The sequence below is a fragment of the Macaca mulatta genome, chromosome 15 (assembly GCF_049350105.2).
Source record: "Macaca mulatta isolate MMU2019108-1 chromosome 15, T2T-MMU8v2.0, whole genome shotgun sequence".
NCBI lineage: Eukaryota > Metazoa > Chordata > Mammalia > Primates > Cercopithecidae > Macaca > Macaca mulatta.
This window is the reverse complement of record NC_133420.1, coordinates 21,107,336-21,126,684: the sequence shown is the minus strand read 5'-3', so window position 1 is coordinate 21,126,684 and position 19,349 is coordinate 21,107,336. Positions and strand designations below refer to the sequence as shown.

Sequence of the window (19,349 nt, the reverse complement as noted above, 5' to 3'; positions counted from 1 at the left end):
TCCCCATCACTCCTTTCTCATCGTTCCTGGGTTTTTCTCTGAGACTGCGAGGGCATAGAATGAGGAATGAAAAAGACATGCAGGCCGGGCGCGGTAGCTCACGCCTGTAATCCCAGCACTTTGGGAGGCCGAGGCGGGCGGATCACGAGGTCAGGAGATCAAGACCATCCTGGCTAACATAGTGAAACCCCGTCTCTACTAAAAAACACAAAAAATTAGCCAGGCATGGTGGCGGGTGCCTGTAGTCCCAGCTACTCTAGAGGCTGAGGCAGAAGAATGGCATGAACCCAGGAGGCGGAGCTTGCAGTGAGCCAAGATTGTGCCACAGCACTCCAGCCTGAGAAACAGAGTGAGACTCCATCTCAAAAAAAAAAAAGAAAGAAAGAAAGAAAAGAAAGAATATGACATGCAACCCCATCTCACCATGGAAAATCACAGTCACAGGTTGCTGAGAAAATGCAAGAGGTAGCTTTAAGCTAGCCTGGGAGGTAAAGGAAGGCTTCCAGGAGGAGGTGACCTTTACATTGAGACAGAAAGGATGAATAGGAGTAAGCTAGGAAGAGGGAGTGAAGAGGGCTTTCCAGGTGAAGGGAATGACCCATTGAAAGGCTGGAGGCAGGACAGAGTATGAGCAGCTTGAGAAACAGAATCAGGCCGATGCGCTCGGCACTCAGTGTAGCGTGGAGAGCCAAGGGGAGGGAGGAAGAGACAAGGCCAGGGAGAGGCCACAGGGAGGATTCTAGACTTGGAGGCTCTTGCTGGGTTTGGAAAAGCCCAAATTGCCGAGCTCTTCCAGGGAGAATAACTCAACTGGGCAGATTGTGTGAGCTGGAGCGGAGGTGGAGGTCAGGACGCCAAGATGGAATTTTCTGGCTTTTCTGCACACTGGGGACAGTTGCAGGGCTGTCTAGATCCCACAGAGCTCAACAATATGCCTGACTCACCACCCCTCTGAGGCTGCCCAGCCCACAGGTGACAGTGTCAGGGCTGCGGCCACCCGCCTTGTTCTGCCACTCAGCAACCTTGGACAAGGCACTCCTTCCCACAAGTCTCTTTATCCATACAATGGTAATGACAGCTGTGTTCCAGGCTTACTCTAGGATTCCATGAGATCATTCTAGGTCAGAGGCTTTATCAATAAAGATTACTATTATTACTATTACTGTTGTTGTTGATGTTTGCAGCCTGGCCCAACTCCTGGGCACTGCTTTGTCCACTGGTTGCTGGTCTGTTTCAGGGACAGACACTAGCAAGGCGCAGGGCCGGCATGTTCGCTTTTTTGCATACATGCGAATCTTGCACTCAGAAGAGCCCCTCCTTCCACAGAGGGTCCAGCGGGGTTGCTTGGGGGACACATTCCAGAAAGAATAACTCTGTGTAACATGAAACCCTGAATCTGGAAACGCAGCTTCTATGGGAAATTGGAGGATAAGGTCTGGTCTGTGGACCGCCCAACCTCATTCCATACAAAAGGGATATTGAAACCCAAAGGCCTCATCCCTTGGCCTCCAGGACCTCTCACCGCTCACCTCTCAGCCTCTCACCGCTCACCGCGGCCTGAGAGATCTTCCTAAAAACCAAACTTGACCGGGACACTGCCTTGTTTCAACTCTTCCATGGCTCCTACTCAGGTTCCCCTGAAGTTTAGGTCCACACCCCTCATTGTGACCTACAGTGCTCTGTGGTCAGGCCACTGTCCACACCTACAGCCACACCAGAGCCTGCTCTGACCCAGCCACATGGGCCTCCAGCGGATCAAGTTCTTTCCTGCTCCAGGACCTCTGCACATCCGTGAGCCCTCTTCCCACTCTAACAGACCACTGCTAATTCTTCCAGATTCAAAAGTCCACAGACTTTGTTAAACCTCCAAATAATAATAGAAAGTAGGCCGGGCATGGTGGCTCACGTCTATAATCCCAGCACTTTGGGAGGCTGAGCCAGATGGATCACCTGAGGTCAGGAGTTCAAGACCATCCTGGCCAATATGGCGAAACCCCGTCTCTACTAAAAATACAAAAATTAGCCAGGTGTGATGGCAGGCACCTGTAATCTCAGTTAATGAAGAGGCTGAGGCAGGAGAATGGCTTGAATCTGGGAGGTGGAGGTTGCAGTGAGCCGAGATCATGCCACTGCACTCCAGCCTAGATAACAGAGTGAGACTCTGTCTCAAAAACCTAAATAAATAGATAAATAAATAAATAATAGAAAGCAGTAATATTATCCCCACTTTCCAGATGAGCAGACTGAGGCCATCCACCTCAGGCCTGGAGTCTGGCTGGCCTGGCTTGAGGTTTAGTTGCAGGAGCCACTTGGTGATTTTGCAAGTGGCTCCTGCAATTAAACCTCAAGCCAGGCCAGTCAGACTCTGGAATCTTTAAGCACCCAAGGTGAAGCACCTGGTCACAGCTTCACGACCACAGGAGAGTGGAGGTCGCTCGAGAAGAGAGGCAGGCCAAGGAGAAGAACAGGGCCAGGGTAGCACAGTGTCAGGGTAGCACAGTGTCATGACATGGAAGCCATTCTCAATGCATTCAAACCCAGTTCAGCCACTCAGACGCTGTGGTCTAAGTCAGGACATTCAACCTCTCTGAACCTCAGTTTTCTCATCTGTAAAATGGGGCTAAATAATAATACAAACCTCACAGGTACATTGTGAGTATTGGGGAATGACACATGAAGTGCCTGGCCCATGGTGGACACTCAGGGCATGGCATGATGCCACCTTCCCTTGACGCATCTGGGGAGGCTGCACCAGTCCAGACCAGCCTAGCCCAGACTAGACTTGCATCACCCAAGGTTAGGCAGCCAGGGCCTGGGAACCATCCCTGCCCTGTTTTCTGTTTGGGGCTTTGTGTTTCCCAGCGTTTCCTTTGGAAAAAGTCCAGCTTCCTCCCCACTGGAAGGAGGCAGGAGGGGACTGTTCACGCCTGGGTCTGGATGCCGGAGGGAGCCTTGTGGGGAGATGACAAGAGCCTGGGGTTTGGAGTCAGGCCAGTCGGGTTTGAATCCAGGATCTGACCTTTACAACACTGTGTGGCCCTGGGCAAGTGACTTCACCTCTCTGAGGTGCCAATTTCCTCGCCTGATCTCTGCCTCAGAGGGTACTGGATGCAGATGGAGGGGTGGGGTGAGAGAAGGTTCTGGATGCAGTTCCCCAGTGTACATCCAGTGATCCCTTTTGGGGATGGGCTGAAGACCAGGGGAGAAGCCGAAGAACATTGACAGAGTGACCAAGACAAATGCTCCCTGGCAAACGGAATCCAGTGGGTGTCCTGCCTGGGATGGAGGTGGGAGGGACAAATTTAGGTCCAGCTTGTCAGCATGCTGCTGGAATGAGGGTCCAAAGCGATCAGACCTCCTCTGATTATTCAGGAGAAAAATCCATGCAAAACTGTCATGTAAAATCTCATGATTAAAGTATGGTAAGAAGTATATAGGATGATTCCATTTATATAAAACTCAAAACTGGCAAAACCAAGATAGTGGTTTCCTTGGAGGGAGGTGGGTGGTGCCTGGGAGGGGACATGAAGGATTTCAGGAAGCCAGCAACATTCTCTCTCTTAATCTGGGTGTTGGTAGCATGGGAATGTCCTCTTTGTAATCCTATGCTTTGTGCACTTTTCTACAATAAAAATGCTAGAATAAAGGCCGGGCGCGGTGGCTCAAGCCTGTAATCCCAGCACTTTGGGAGGCCAAGACAGGCAGATCGCGAGGTCAGGAGATGGAGATCATCCTGGCTAACACGGTGAAACCCCGTCTCTACTAAAAATACAAAAAACTAGCCGGGCGAGGTGGCGGGCGCCTGTAGTCCCAGCTACTCGGGAGGCTGAGGCAGGAGAATGGCATAAACCCGGGAGGCGGAGCTTGCAGTGAGCTGAGATCTGGCCACTGTACTCCAGCCTGCGTGGCAGAGCGAGACTGTCTCAAAAAAAAAAAAAAAATGCTAGAATAATTTTAAAACAAATCAAGGCTGCAGTGCTGGGAAGAAAGACTACCTACGGGGGCCAAGCTCAACACACCTGCAGGCTGCCTTCTGACTCTGGAGTGGAGACATGAGGCAGGCACAGGTGCTCTTGGCCCCTGACCCCCTTAGCGGGCAGGTACTTCCTCAGCCACACAGGAGGAACGCCCATCCTGCCCCACCCTGCTGCCTTGTCCAGAGCGGGCTGGACAGCCACAGTTCCTCTTGGCCAGATCTGCTGAGCTCACATTCTAGAGAAACAGACAAGCTCTGTCACTTAAATGATAAAGTCCCCCTAAAACTCACCCTTATTATACATTTTACTTTACCAAGAATGCCCAGAGGACAGTAATCAAAAGGCAGACTCAGGCTGGGTGTGGTGGCTCACGCCTGTAATCCCAGCACTTTGGGAGGCCGAGGCAAGTGGATCACCTAAGGTTGGGAGTTCGAGACCAGCCTGGCCAATATGGTGAGGCTGAGGCAAGTGGATCACCTGAGGTTGGGAGTTTGAGACCAGCCTGGCCAATATGGTGAAACCCCGTCTCTACTAAAAATACAAAAAAAATTATCCAGGCATGGTGGCGTGTGCCTGTAATCCCAGCTACTTGGGAGACTGAGGTGGGAGAATCGCTTGAACTTGGGAGGAGGAAGTTGCAGTGAGCCAAGATCACACCACTGCACTCCAGCCTGGTTGACTGAGCAAGACTCTGTCTTTAACGAAAAAAAAAAAGCAACAGGCAGACCCAGTTATATTTCCAAAAAAGGCTTCCTAGAATCTGGGTTTCACCAAGCCCACCTGCCAGCCCTGATCACCCCCACGAGGCTACAAACTCAACTGGTAGTGTCACTGGTGCCCAAGAGCCCCTGACATCACAGGGGTTGTGGTTGGCAGTGGAATTGCCCCAGCTCCATCCCTCTGCCTGGTCCAAAGCCTTGGTTTTATTTTTCTTTTCTTTTCTGAGGGCCAACAGGAGATGAACACACCTCCTAACATAAAGTGGTACTAACCAAAACAAATGCTCATCCAATGCATGCATTTGCACACTCATAAAAACATTACTAGACACCAAATCATTACAGGAAGGGGCGAACCTTCAATCCGCCGAGCCACAGCATTTTGAAGTGGATTTAAGATAAAGATAAAATAGGATGGGCACTGGCCCCAGCCCCACATTGGGTCCCCGTCCCCAGCCACGAGTGTATGAGAGAGAGACCAAGGAACTTTCTGGGTTTTGTGACTCTGTGTCCAATTTATAGAAAATGCCTTTCTGCGAGTTATTCTTAGTGTCTTATGTGGCTTTTATGGTTTCAAATAATACAATCCTGGGCCTTCTCTGCTCTCACTCCGGTCCTCAGCTGGGGAAGCCCCCGGTTCCAGACAGGCTGCAGAAATAATCCAGCCCATCCATTTGGCAAGAAAGCCAAATATTCTTGAAGAAAATACATTTTAAAAATAAGTGACACCTTGAGAATCCCACATGGTTGCTTTTGATGTAATGGTCTAACGCCCCTAATTCTGTGTGCCTGCAAGGGTCCAGCTCTGAGCAGCTACTTGCAGGCCCAGGCTTTAGAGCAGGGCCAGTGGTGAAGGCTGTGCCAGGCCTCTGGGCACTGCCTGGAGGTCTCCCATGCCCAGCACACAGTTGCCTGGAGCTGAGCATCACCTGCCCTGAGCCCAAGGGGTCTGTTTGCCCTCAAGCCCTGGTTGGAGGAGGAGGAGGGAGCTGTGATTTCCCCAAGTCTTGGTAGCAAGGCCCCTCTTCCATCCAATTATTATTATTACTTAAGACAGAGTCTTGCTCTGTCACCCAGGCTGGAGTGCAGTGGTGCAATTTCAGCTCACTGCAACCTCTGCCTCCCAGATTCAAGCAATTCTCCTGCCTCAGCTTCCCAAGTAGCTGGAATTACAGACACGTGCCACCATGCCCAGCTAATTTTTGTATTTTCACCAGAGATGGGGTTTCACCATGTTGTCCAGGCTGATCTTGAACTCCTGACCTCATGATCCACCCACCTCAGCCTCCCAAAGTGTCCATCCAATTATTTACCAAATATGTATAGAGGCCTGGTAGGTGCTGGGTGCTGTGGTGACCACTTACATTTCAGCCTCTCCACAACCCTGTAGGACAGATGAGGAAGCTGAAGTGTGGAGAGTAGGACAGGACCTTCCTGAAGTCCCACGGCCAGATCCTGAACCAGATCTGGGTGGCTCCCCAAGACCTGCTCTTGACCACTCCTAGCCACTGCCAGACCTCAGCCCTGGGCCACCCAGCCAGGGCACCGTCTCCCTCAGAGCTCCAATCCTGAGAGCTGATAGCAGCCTGGGCTCTAAGGGAGCCCAGTCTCCTGACCCACGGTGGAGGAATCCCATGACTAACGACCCAGATCTTGTGCTGGAAAGTCATGGGTCTGTGGCCAGAACCCCTACCCACTGAAGGGGAAGCTGCAGGAAGGACTTAGGAGCTTTGCTGGGGCTGGCTGTCTCCCGGCTGCGCGCGCGCACACACACACACTTGTGCGCAGCCTCAGAGCCCGAGCTCTGCCTCACCAGCAAATTCTGCCACAAATCTTGTCTCCCTGCAGCCCCTCTCCCATCAGGCTGGAAAACCCCAATGGGAGGGAGAACCAGTTCCCAGTCCTGACTCAAAGGACCCCAGCTGAGCCCCATCCCCTCACTCCTCTGTGTGGGCCTCCACCTGGGTTCAAGGTCGCTGTGAGGTCTCCCACCGGCACAGCAAGACCACAGACACTTGCACCGCGCTGCGGCAAGGTGGCCGTGTTACTCTGTGACGATCACACATGGCCATCTCTAGCTGAGAAGGGGCCTGACCCTTTGGCCCAAGTGCTCTGGGGGTCCAGCCACGCTGGGGTCCAAAAAGCATAACATGGTCACTGCTGGCTGGAAAGTTTCCAACGCTGTTTCTGGGTGTTCTCGCTCCACTTCCGGAGTCAGTGTGGTTCTCCCTGGACCCTAGACCCGGGGCCACCTCCCAGGAATATCAGCCCCCAACCCGGCCCACTGCTTGGGACGGCTCTGGTCCACCCAGTCTGATCGCCTCTCGAGGATCTGAGGCTCGACAGGGCTGATGGCGCCGGAGCAGCGTGGGACGGCCCAGGCTTTCTGCAGCCCTGCCTCTCCGGGCAGAGTGGAGAGACACTCGCAGCTCCTGGTCCTTGTCTTCCCACTCCTCTGAACCTGGCCAGGACTGCACCCTGCGCTGCCCCAGATCCGTGCCTCCAGCTGGGATGGTAAACTGGGAGGGGGCAGTGTGGCTTTGGCTCTGGTCAGAAGCACAAAACAGTCCAGACAGCCCGGGGCGGGATGGACAGGGCTGGGTGGGGTGGGGGAGGGCAAATCCTAGAGCCGTGCCCGAGGGAAGAGGGTAGCGCAGAGGAGAGGGGCTAGGGCACGGCTCAGTGGAGCCGGGGCGTCCGCAGACTGGAAGGAGCCGGGACCCCCGGCCCAGAGCCTCCTTTTCCATTCTGGCTTCTTCCAGTGATTCGGAGCCTCCGACTCAGTCTTTCCGCAGGTGGAGAGAATCCGAGGCTCTTTCTGCCGCTGAAATCCGAGCGGGAGAGCATCCCGGAGCCGCCGGCGCGGAGCCAGCGGCCCCCGCGTCGTAGGCCGGAGGCGCCCGGGAGAATCTGCGGGTCCCAGGTCGCACCCGCGGTAGCCTGGCGGAGCAAGGTGCCGTTCGCCGCCTGCGGGCAGGAGCCGGCTCTGGGCCTCGGCCCCTGCTGTGCCGTCCAGTCGGCCGCTTCTTCGGCAACGAAAGCCGTGAAGAGGCGCAGGAGCCCCGATTGTGCTGGAGAGACCTGGGGCCTCTGCGCGTCTGCGTGCGAAGGACCCGAGACTGGCCAACTCAGCAGGGAGAACGGGACACGAGGAGTGACAAAGGGCAAGGAACGGGGCCTATAGGGAGGGTGTGTGTGTGTGTGTGTGTGTGTGTGTGTGTGTGTGTGTGTGTAGGGGGAATGAATGGACAGCGGGGAACGCATGGAGAGGGGCCCAAGGGGTGTGGACTCAGCAGCCCCACCCGGGATCAGAGAAGGCAGCCAGGCTCTGGCGTCCATCCAGCCAGCACCCCTACCTGGGCGCGGGCCGCATCGCGGCAGACCGCCCTATATCCGCCTTGGTGGCGTGGGATATGACTGGCAGGAGCGCGGGAGAGGCGCTGAGAATCCATGCGCCCCAGGACAGACCAGACGCGGCACGGAGTGGGACTGCCCACAAGTCCTCCTGCCGTGAGATCAGGACTTCGAGTTGCCGGGGGAATGCGCCTCTAGGCACAGTCAGCGGCCCCGGATCGGCACTGGACGCCAACCCAAGGGTTAGAGAAGCCTGGGAGGCCAGGTCGCAGGGGCCCTCATTCAGCCAAGGAGGGGGAAAGGAGAGCTGTAGGGTAGGAGAGGCCAGGCACACGGAAGGTGAGGAAGGGATGGAACCCTGCGCCAGGAGTTGGGGATGCAGGGCCTGTGACTGGAGAGGATTCCCATGTGCACCCTAAAGCAGAGGGAGAGGGTCTGGGCCTGGAACGAGGACTGTCGCCTGGAGGTGGTCGCCCAGCCCCGGTTGCAGGGACTGACCGCGGCCAGCAGAGGGCAGAAAGTGCCTGGTCCGCCAGCCGGCCCCGAGCCGGGCTCGGCGCTTCGGGGCTCTGGCTCTGAGCGCCGAAGCCTTGCCAGCCCGGCTTCTCCCTGCAGCAGCCGCGCCCGCGCCCCAGATGCCCGGAGAAGACGGCCCAGGCCCAGGCCCAACTTCGCGGGTCCAGGCCTGGGGTTTCCAGGTTAAGCAAAGAGGAGACCAAGATGTGGGAGAGAAACTCCACATTTACTCGTCCACTCTCCCCGACCTAGACACACAAAGGCGCCCAGAAACACAAGAAGGCACAAAGCCCCCCACCCCGCACCCCCCCCACACGCTGGGAGACACGCTAGCACACAGAAGCATTCAGAACCCCAGAGATACGCACAGATACGCAAAGGTGACAGAGACACCCCTACAGAAAAGGATCGCAGACACAATACAGAGGTTGAGACACGCACAAAGACTTAGGCCCCTGCACGGACTGATGCAGACACACACACCAGACACAGGCACGAAGGACCCACACATTCACACACACACACGGGTGCAGGGAACTCAGACAAAGATCCACAGATTCACCCCCTGGGAGTCTGGAAGGTTGCGGGGACACACATACCGTGTGTGCAGAGCCAAGGTGCACACGGAGGCAAGAGCCGCAGGAGCGGGGGCCCGACACGCACAGACACACACAGATACCCACCGACACACACGCAGGTAGGGTGGGGCGGGAGCCTCTAATCCTCCACAAAGCCGGGCCCCTCCGCGGGGCCCCGCGGCGCAGGGAGCCACTTCTGACCCAAGCCTCCCGCAGGTTCCAAATCCGATCCGCCCTTTCGCCTCCAGCGAGGTCAGGGGACCCGCCCCCCCATGCCCTCCGCCCCCGCCCGGCTCCGCGCCGCTGCCTTGCTCCGGGAGGGGCCGGGGCCGCCCCGCAGCGAATCGCGGGGGTCAGTTCGCTGCTACCCCGGGCCGCACTCGCCCCCCTGCTCCCCGGTGAGACGCGCGTCGGTGGGGACCACGGGCCGCAGACAGCCGGTCCGACGCAGTGGCCTCTCGCACCGGACGCGGGTGCCAGGCCCGGCTGGCGCGGGAGTCGGCAGCTCCATCTCGCCGGCCTTTAGCGTCCAGTTGCCGAGGCCCACTTTGCCCAGGCTGGTCAGGGCACTGTCCTTGATCCGCGCGTCCCAGCGACCCCTGGCCGGGCACCCGGGCCACCAAAGGACGCCGATCTTGGCAGCCAACCTAATCTCTTTAGAGCCGCTACCCTGGGGCCACCACTCCCTCCCAGCGCCCCTCACTGCAAACCCTAGGAAGCCCGGGTCTTGCCCATGTCTCCCGCCCCTGCCCGGGGACCCCTTTTCCAGCCTTAGTTGTCCTCTAAACTCTCGGTCGCCTGAACCCAGGCCTGACCTTCCTTGTCGGCCCAGTGTCCCCCATTCTCGATCCCGGGGCCCCAACCTCCCATCGGCTCAGTCCTCCGCCCAATCTCTACCAGGCCCGGAGCTTTTCCAGACCCCTCACCCACACTCTGGGCCCACTCCCCGTTCCTGGGCCTGAGCCCCCCTTGGACGAGTTCAGGACCAGCCGTCCTCACCTTCTGCCAGCCCCCATCCTTCGTTCCCGGGAGCCGGCCCGCTCCGCGGATCAAGCCGCCCCGAGCAGGCGCCGCCGCCCGGGGGACGCCGACTCAGCCCCCGCGACTTACCTCGGCCGACAGTCGGGGGTCCCCGAGTGTCCACTCCGGGCCGGCGCCGTCCCCTGGCGGAGCCGCCGCGCTCCCCGCCGTCCGTGCAGTCTGGCCTCGCTCGGGGCCACTTCTCGTAGCGCTGGAGCTTTACAAAATATTAATAATAAAGAAGGCAGGGGAGAAAAAAGAAAGCCTTCGCTCCCAAACTCCCAAATCAATTTTTCAAGGGGGTGGAGCAGAGGGATTTGTTTCGAAGGCGATCAAAACTTCTGCGAGGGGCCCACGGGGCAGCCGGCCGGGCCAGGGCGCCGGGGCCTGCGCTTGGGGCCGGGCGCTGCGCGGGGCGCGGGCCGGGGGCGCGGAGCCCCAGGGCGCGCGGGGGGGGCGGGACGGCACTATTTGACGTGGAGCCGGCGGCGCATCCCGGCGCAGGGATACGGGCCGCCGGGTTCAAATGTCAGGAAGTTTCGGGAGGTGAGGCGGCCCGTATCCCTCCGCCGCCAGCCCCAGCTCTAAACCCGGCGGCTCCGCGGGCGCACCATGGCACTGGAGTAGCGCGGGGAGCGCGCCCGGAGCCCCGCGGCCCGCTGCGCCCCGCCCGGGACCCCGCTGCGCCGCGCGCGCCCCCTCCCCGCCCGCGGGGCCGCCCCTGCACCCCCACCCCCTCCCCCGCCCGCCGCCGCCGCCACCGCCACCGCCGCCGCCGCCTCCTCCCCGCGGCTGGGTCTGCAGCCGCCGCCGCCGCCGGGCTCCGGGACTGACAAGCAGGTGACAGAGAAGCCGGCGCGCGTGGCTGCAAGTGTCCCGGAGAGTGCGGCGCGGGCTGCAGCCGCCCCGGCCCGCCCGCACGACGCCGGGGCCCGGGGCCAGCGCGTCGCCGCTCCACGATCGCCGGGAGCCGGCGCAACCCCTGCCCTGCGGGGGCCGCGCCTCCCCGGCTCCAGGGCCGCGGCGGCGGAGAGCGGGTGGACGGGCCGGCGGGCGAGCAGCCCGGCCGGCGGGGTCCGCAGCGCGCCCCGCGTCCCATGGATATAGCAACAGGTCCCGAGTCGCTGGAGAGGTGCTTCCCTCGCGGGCAGACGGACTGCGCCAAGATGTTGGACGGCATCAAGATGGAGGAGCACGCCTTGCGCCCCGGGCCCGCCACTCTGGGGGTGCTGCTGGGTGAGTGCGGGGTCGGAACGCCCGAATGGTCTCAGGCGTGGGACAGGGGCGTCCGGGCCAACAGATAAAGGAAATGGGTTTACAGGACATGGGGAGGGGGCAGAAAGACAGGACTACTGGAGTGATCACCAGAGGGCCGCAAGCACGCCTCCGGCAGGGGTCCTGAGGGGACAGGACAGCTGCAGTCGCCACCCACCATCCTTTACAGGCTTAGGTTCTAGAGCTGCCACTCCGGTGTGGTAGGTGGCGGGTGGCAGGGGTGATGGAGGACCTAGCAATCACCTTGGTGAGCTTGGGAGAGGCGCCAGGTCACCTGGGGTGGGGGAGATTCTAAGAGGAAAAACGTCTCCCTGGTCACTGGAACCACAGATTTGGGGGAGATCGGGGACAGAAGACCACGAACGCCACCGTGGGGCGTGTCAGCCAGCGAGCGTCCCAGCCTCACCTCGCCTGTCTTGGTCCCAGCCGGCCACCCTGCGCCGTGCCGTGCTCCTCATTTGTCTTAACACGGAGCGCGGATTCTCCGGAGAAGGGGAGAGCGCAGCGCCGAGCCAAGGCTCGAGGCCCGCGGCCTCCACGCCGGAGCCCGCGGACCGGTGCGGACTAGCCGGGGCCTCCCGGCCCCTGGCGCGGCAGTCCGGGGAGCGCAGGCGGCAGGAGGTGATCCCGGGCGGCCCGAGCCCTCGGGGCCGGGGGCTGTGGGCCCCGTGCGACCGGGACGCCGGGGCTGGGCCGGGCGGCGCTGACGGCCGGGCTTTCGCCCTGTGCGCTGCAGGCTCCGACTGCCCGCATCCCGCCGTCTGCGAGGGCTGCCAGCGGCCCATCTCCGACCGCTTCCTGATGCGAGTCAACGAGTCGTCCTGGCACGAGGAGTGTTTGCAGTGCGCGGCGTGTCAGCAAGCCCTCACCACCAGCTGCTACTTCCGGGATCGGAAACTGTACTGCAAACAAGACTACCAACAGTAAGCGCTTCTCGTCCTCCTTCCCCGCCACCGCCCGGCACTCGAGCCTGGTCAGCCCCCTGCCGGGCCCGGCCCTGGCCCGCTCTGCCGCCGGCTCTGTGCGCGACTGGGCCAGGCAGTTCCAAGGGTTCCGAGAGCTGCGCGTCTTGGGGCTGGTGCGGACCAACCCAGCCCAGCCGGCACTGATGGGGTCCTGGGAGCCTCCGGACGGCCCGCAGTTGCCATCGGTTGTCCCGGAATCCTGCGCTGGGCCGGCTGAGGGATTTGGTGCCTGGGTCCTGGGATGTAGGGTCTGGCCCTACGGAGGCCTGAATTGGGAACCCAAAATTTATTTCCAGAGGAAAACAGTGCTTTAGGGAGCCAGGCCTGGCGGACTGCTTCAAGGGCCTGGTGTGTGGGGGTTTGGGATTCCTGGAGCCTGGAGCCAGGAACCAGGAGCCAGGAGGTGGAGCGCTGGGCACTGAACGGCCTGAGCCGCAAGGGAGGCCCCCTTTCTGTCAGGCTCCCTGCTGCACTTTTAGTCCCTGATGGAGAGAAAAGAATGTCCATATTCCCCAAACCGTTCCATGCGGGAATTTTGCACTTGGCAATTTTCGTTGGTTGGAGAAGCATTCTAGGAAGAGGACCTCAAAAGGTGGCAAGTTACAATCTGGGGCTCCCAATGGGAGTGAGGAGCGGACCCAGTCAGCCCTCCCTAGAAGGCCTCCTTTCTGGTAGTGTGTATTAGGAGGGGGTTGGCCCGCTCTGCCCTGGTACAACCCAAACCTCAGGGCTGAGGCCAGAGATGTGGGTTGAGCCTTTCTTGCTAACTAGTTCTTAGCTGAGACTGGATTTGTATGGCCGGGGTTGGGGACAGATAACAGTACATGCAGGCTTTTTCTTTTGACCTGCTGGGTTTTCTGCCTGGCAATGCAATTGGGACGGAGGCAGTGAGAAGGCACAACTGAAAGAGGGGTGTGGGGATCCCCAAAGCCCTGTTGCAGACACAGTGGGTGCCTGCAAAAGTTTTTAATGATGGCAGAAAACCGTCCTGGATGAGGCTGCAGAGCCGGTAGGCTGCTTAGGTGGTTTGGTGCTCAGAGAGGGCTCTGTATGCCCAAGCCTCCAGGGAAAGAAAAGCTGGGCTGCCGGCGCCTCCTGGTGAGTGCAACCTACGTGCTCTGCCCACGGATTGTCCCCAAATCCAGGGCCTAGTGGAAAGCAGCTCAGCCCAACTGTTAAACTGAGGCCTGGAAATAGTGCAGGCCAGAGCCCTCGAGAGTGCGTCGGATTTTACCCCAAAAGGTTCTGGCTGTGCCTGGTGGTCTGGGGGCTGAGCCTGAGCTGCTTTTTGCACCTAGCTCTTTCTTCCAGCTGAGGGATCTTTGGGTAGAGATTGGAGTCCATTCAGAGGGTCCGCTGTTTTGCTGGTCCCAGAGTGCAGCTGAGGCCTTCCTCTCAGTAGGAAGCACCCCAGATTTAGGCACACTGCCGTCAGTCGGCTTTGTGCTGTGCTCTGGACTAATATGATTCTAGTTCCCGGAGAGGGAGAGGCGGCCAGTAGGTTCAGCCACAGCCCAAGCATAGAGCAGCACAAATTGAATGGGGAAAATAGTTTGGGGTAGATGTGGCTGTGGGCTCTGGGCCGGCTAGAGGAGCCCCTCTGCCGGGTGCACCAGCCTCCAACCCCCTCCCCACCACGTCCTGCACCCCTGGCCACACTCTGCTTGCCTGACCCCGAGCTCTGGCAGTGCCACTTACACCCAGCTCAGCCACCAGCCTGGACGACAACACGGGGGAAAGGGGGCCCAGGAAACTAGAAACAGGCCTCCGAATCATTTGCACGGCTTAAGAGAAAAAAAAAAAAAAAATATGTTGAAAAGACTTTCCAATCGCTTGTACGTAGTCTGCCCTCCCCCCACTCGCCATAATTATTTATGGAGCTTCTATTTTTAAAAAAGAAAGGATACCCCCTGGTTCTTCAGGCACAGAATGGTAAAGTCATGAAATTTCAGCTGGATGTTACCTTAGAGATGAGCGGCTCACCACCTCATCTTACAAAACAATTAAACGTTAAACATTTGTGACTGCTTTGTCCAAAGTATATTTGTTTTAAAAAGAAAAAGAAAGTCACCTAAGAGCCGGCTTCTTCAGTGCAGTCCGGTGTGTTGGGAATGGTTTTTGGCACAGGGCAAATCTCAGGTCGGCAGACCTCACTCAGTCTGGATCCTGTGGGGCTGAAGCCTGGGGTGGGGAGTGCATTATTCTAGCTGTGGACAGTTCACTCCTCCTCCCTCATTCCGTTTTTTCCAATAATGCCAATTAGGTATCTGTGTTAGGCCGGCGGGCAGGATGTGCTGGGGGTGGGGTTGTGGGGTGGTTGTTATCAAGACAATCTTGGGGACAAATACCCAGTGAGTCGTTTCACAGGGAGATGGAGCACCGCTCCAGGCAGGCAGCAGCTCACTGGAAAGGGATGTTCTTTGCACAATAAAAATTTTTTTATTTACATTTCTTTTTTTCTTTGAGAATTGCAGATGCATATTTATTTCATTTGTGTGTAAATGCTTTTCAGACAAGAATCCAGGCAAGCGGGCACAGAAACGTGCCTTCTTGATTTTGTCGAGTCTGTGCGTCAGCGGTATTGGGAAATTAACAACCCCCCAACCAAACACAACTTCTGAAAAATGTGTCCTCAACCCTGGTTGAGTTGCAGGGTTCCATCCTTAAAAAGAGGTTGCCGTTTTTAGTAAGTGTCTCTTCCTCCTTTCGATTTGTTCTCAAAGATCCCAGACTCCCAGAAGTGCCAAGTTCTTTTACGCACCACGGGGGTAATTAATTGACACTGGGGCACATTGAGCTGAATTTGATAAAAATCCTTTTGTACATCCTTGGCGGGCAGAAGAGAGCGCCGGCCGTGGAGTTTGGGCATTTTCACTCTTAACTCCAAAAGCCTGCTTTTTCCCCATGAGTGATTTTTGGGGGATCCTTCAACAACAACAACAACAAAAAAGCAGTCTTTTCGGACAGAAAACCGGTTAGGAAACGGAGAGGAAACGCAGCCTCCCCCAAATCAGGAACACCTCTCACCGTCCTCCACCGGAGAACAAATGAAAAATAAGGCACGTTCTCCCCTCCCATGTTTTTTTTCTTGGCGGCTTGGCCAAATAGAATTATGTAACTCTCTTTTCTTGCCGTCTGTCGCTCGTCTGGAAAGGGTTTTTATCCTGAAGAGGTGGAGAATTCCTGGAGGAGGCTCCGGAAGGGGGGAGGGTCGGTGGGAGAGTCCAAAAATCTGTCACAAAATGGAGTCTAATCGCTTGTAAGACAGCTCCCAGGTTTGGCGACCCGAGACCCGCTGGGGTGCAAGCGGGCGCCTTTGTGCACGGCGAGACGCGGGGCTGCGGCCCGGGCCGCGCTCCTACCTCGGCGGCGGGGCCGCGGCGCCCTTCCGCCCGCAGGGCCTGCCCGGGCGGCCGAGCCTCTCGGCGGCACAGACTTCCAGGGCTCCGCCGGGCCCGCCGGGGGCCCTTTGGGCTCGCCTGCCCAGGTAGGATGTTCCCAGCTTGTCAGAAGGGGAGCATCCAGGCTTTGATTGAGTTTCACAAAAAGCCCTCTTGAGTCCTGGGGTGAGTTTTTTAAAAATTTCCCCCAGCTGGCTGTGGCTCCAGTGGCCCAACCGCTCTGCCCTGCACATTCCTTTCCTTGGAAGTGTTTAGCCCGGGAAAGACCTTCCTGGGAGGCTCACCTCTCCCCCCACACTCCCCATCCAACTCCCGCGTTCGGGTGTGGCCCAGGGGGAGAGCAGTCAGCCTCTGGTCTTCTCTGGCTACTTCTCCCAGCCTGGAAGGCCTCCCATAGGCTCCCCTGCAGGGTGCCACTTCAAGCAGCACCCCTTCCTCCGTGTGTACCCCAACCAGCGAGCCCCCCTGCCCCAACCATCAAACTCACTCAGGGCTGCAGAGCGCCTGTCCTGGAAACTGTCTGCTTGGGAGGAGGAGCCAGGACTTTGCCTTACAAAAAGGCTTCTATGGTGCTGTCTCTGGGGGCCGAGGCCCAAAGGGCCCACCCTGGCAGCCCAAGTCTGGGGACTCTCTGGCCCTTTGGAGGGTACCTCTCCATTTAACCCCAGCACCTTGGCTGTGTGCAATGGGGTAAGCACAGGCCTTCCTGGGGCTGCAGTCCCCTGCTGCTGAACGGAGACATTATTCACAGTGACTCCTGGCTCACCCTCAACTCCCCGGGCGCTGGGCTGGTGTGGCCTCATTTGTTTGCCCTATTTTTCTTGAGTGGGGTAAGTAGGCTGGGAGGATCTCCTCTGGGGTATGTGATTGGTTACTGTCAGCTCTCTCCTGCCCTGTCCATTGGAGCCAGACTTAAGAGACCACATGGCCCTGGCACCTACCTGATCCTCCTCTGAAATGGGGACTTAATCTGCTGGGGGCACGTATTCTTATAAGGACTTGAGATAAGGTACCCCAAAGGACTTGGCATCTTGCCTGGCTTGTTATTAATACTCTAGAAGTTATTGCTGTTACTGTTCTCACCATGAGCATGGCAGGGAATACCTTGTCTCCGAGGACACACACCACACTGCCAACAGGTTCTAAACCCAGGTTCCATGGTACACAAGGTTTACCCTGAGCCTCTCCATTCAGGGAGGATGAGGAGCACCCTGGGGAAGCCATTGCCTTTCCTTTCATAGGACACTGTGAAAGTCTTGTCTTCCTCAGCCATGAAAAGAACTTTAGACTCCGAGTCAGACCTGAGTTCACCTCCCAGCCCCAAATCTTAGCAGCTGTGTGATCTTCGCTAAGTGGTTGCCCATCTCTGAGCCAGGGCTTCATCAACAAACTGGGGATGATGATGTGACTTTGCGGGGTGGTTATGAGGATTACACAGGCACCTGGTGGAACTCCAATAAATATTCCATTCTGTGGGGGATCCGTTATCCTCTCCTGCACCTCATTCTCTGGGGAATCCATTATCCTCTCCTGCACCTCAAGAAAGGTAGAAAACCTGATTGCGTGGGTGTGCACAGATGCCAACTGCATTATCAGAAAGGGCTGCAACAGGGTGGCCGGGTGTGCTGGGCTCTTTCTCCTTGGGGGACAGACAGGGTGGTCCAGAGCAACAGTATTTCCACCAGGAAACAATTGGCATCTCCAGGGCCTGCATATAGCTTGGAAAAGCTTAATAATTCATATTTGAAGAACTGTTCGTACTTATTGTTTTGTGATTGAAGCCACAGAAAATAAAGCTCAGCCAATGGAGAAGGGGGTAGGTGGGGGAGAGATCCGGGGATTTGTGTATTTCTCAGAAGGAAGATGAGGTTTAAAATGTGGAGAAACACCATTCCAGGAGCTCAGAAGTCCCCTCAGCTCAGGCTCTGTGGCCTTGTGAGGTTTCCACCCATGGGTGGCTGGCGATGCTTCTCCAAGGAGCCGCCTTTGTCCTGCGGCTCTGAAGTTTCTAAAAAATAAAGAAAAGGAAGGGGAAAAAAACCAGTCCTACTTTGGCATCAGTTAGGCTGAAGGATGGAGGATACTCTCACCAACATGAGTTATAACTTCCAATTTGTTGGACACCACAATCAAGCCTCAGCCAGGGGAGGAAGGAAGGGAGGGATAGTCCACTCATACAAGGAGCCACATGTGAGCTGTCAGTCACTTGGGGGTGCCCGAGGACCCTGGCTCTCTGGCTGACCCAGCCGGAAGTTCCTCTGGCCCTCTCCAACCAGATTCTGTGCTGATGGCAGCAAAGAGCAAAACCAAAATTATATATATTTATTGCCACTGCAGTCAGAAGTGGAGAGACGGTGGTAGTGAGAGAGGGCTAAGGCTGAAAACCATATTTGAAAAAGTTGATTCACGAAGGTAGAGGAAGCAAAGTGGCAGACGTTTGCCATTTCATCAATCGGCTGGTGTTCTCCATTCATGTCATAAATGTCTCCTGTCATTTGATGCCAAAAGCAACATGATTTGGTTCCCCGGTGGCCTATAGGGTTTTTCTCTCTCGCTCTCTCTCTTTTTTTTTTTTTTTTTTTTTGCAGTAAATGTTTATTTGTTAATAATATACTTTAAACAGCCTAGCCTTGACCTCAAGTCTCCTGAAGCATCCATCTTCTCTCAGAAAAATGTTTCAAAGTTTGTGTAATTTTGGGGGGAAGGTGTAACTGACGGAGCAGTGAAGGGCCTGTGTTTGCTTTAACTACTGCTGCGGTGGGGAGTGGTGGGGCATAAGGGGCCACTGTGCTCGCAATGGCAACTTTCTTGGGTTTCAGGCCGGCTGACAGCACTTCCTCTCTGCCCTTTACCTTTGCTTCGCCTGATCAGTACAAATAAATTTCCGCGTGGGCCCTTCCTTTGTTATTCCCTGGATAATACTGTATCCATTTCTGCTCAGCATCTTGACTGGCAGCCGCTGGACCTGCCCTGCTGACCTTAGGGCCCCAAAGGGAGGATGAGGGGCTGGGGATCTGGGGATGTGTGGGTACATTTGTAGGGAGGCTTTGTCTCAATTGGGAGCCTGGCTCAGACCAACCCTGGACAAATGTCCTGGCTGATGGCAGAGCACCTGGCTGGCCTTGGCACTTGGTGAACTGGGGGGAAGTGTTGCTGAAGGAAAAACCCGGTTCCTGGAGCCCGGTTCCAGAAGAAACAAAGATGTTTGCTTCCTGGCCAGGCCAGTGCGGTGAGAGAGGCTTTCCTGGGAACTGTGGGGAGGTGGCTAGCTGGGGAAGGTTGTAACGGCCACCCAGAGCAACAGCGATGCCCACTGGATCTGGCAGGAATGAGGAGGCCACCGAGCTGCTGGGTAGCTGAAGATGAGCTGAGCATGCTTGGACACAGGGCCACCAGGGGTCCCTCCCCCAAGCACCTCCTGAGGAGCTTCAGCAGCAGTGACAGGAGGGGAGGAGCAGCACTGGGTTGGGACGGGACAAGTTGGGTGTGACTGCTGTTCCCCCTTCTCCCGCCTCCTGCCTTCCGAGGGGACTCTCTGACTCTT

The 19,349-nt window shown here is 57.2% G+C and overlaps 1 protein-coding gene and 1 long non-coding RNA gene across 5 annotated transcripts in view; one reads left to right on the top strand and one right to left on the bottom strand.

The window, feature by feature from the left end:
• LOC144335114 (uncharacterized) overlaps positions 1-10,871 on the bottom strand; it is a 28,686-nt gene extending 17,815 nt beyond the window's left edge. Inside the window, exon 1 of the long non-coding RNA XR_013405561.1 lies at positions 10,255-10,871. This is a non-coding gene — a long non-coding RNA (uncharacterized LOC144335114). The remainder of the gene's footprint in view (positions 1-10,254) is intronic.
• A 64-nt stretch (positions 10,872-10,935) lies between these two features.
• LMX1B (LIM homeobox transcription factor 1 beta) overlaps positions 10,936-19,349 on the top strand; it is an 86,964-nt gene continuing 78,550 nt past the window's right edge. For 3 of the 4 annotated variants that reach the window (XR_003723137.2, XM_028834832.2, XM_077967967.1), the window contains exons 1-2: positions 10,936-11,400; positions 12,176-12,362. Coding sequence is in view for 3 of the 4 variants with exons in the window: in XM_028834832.2 (XP_028690665.1) it covers positions 11,262-11,400; positions 12,176-12,362 (326 nt within the window). In the remaining variant the exon portion in view is untranslated. The remainder of the gene's footprint in view (positions 11,401-12,175; positions 12,363-19,349) is intronic. The other variant, XM_001097412.5, reaches the window with a different exon arrangement.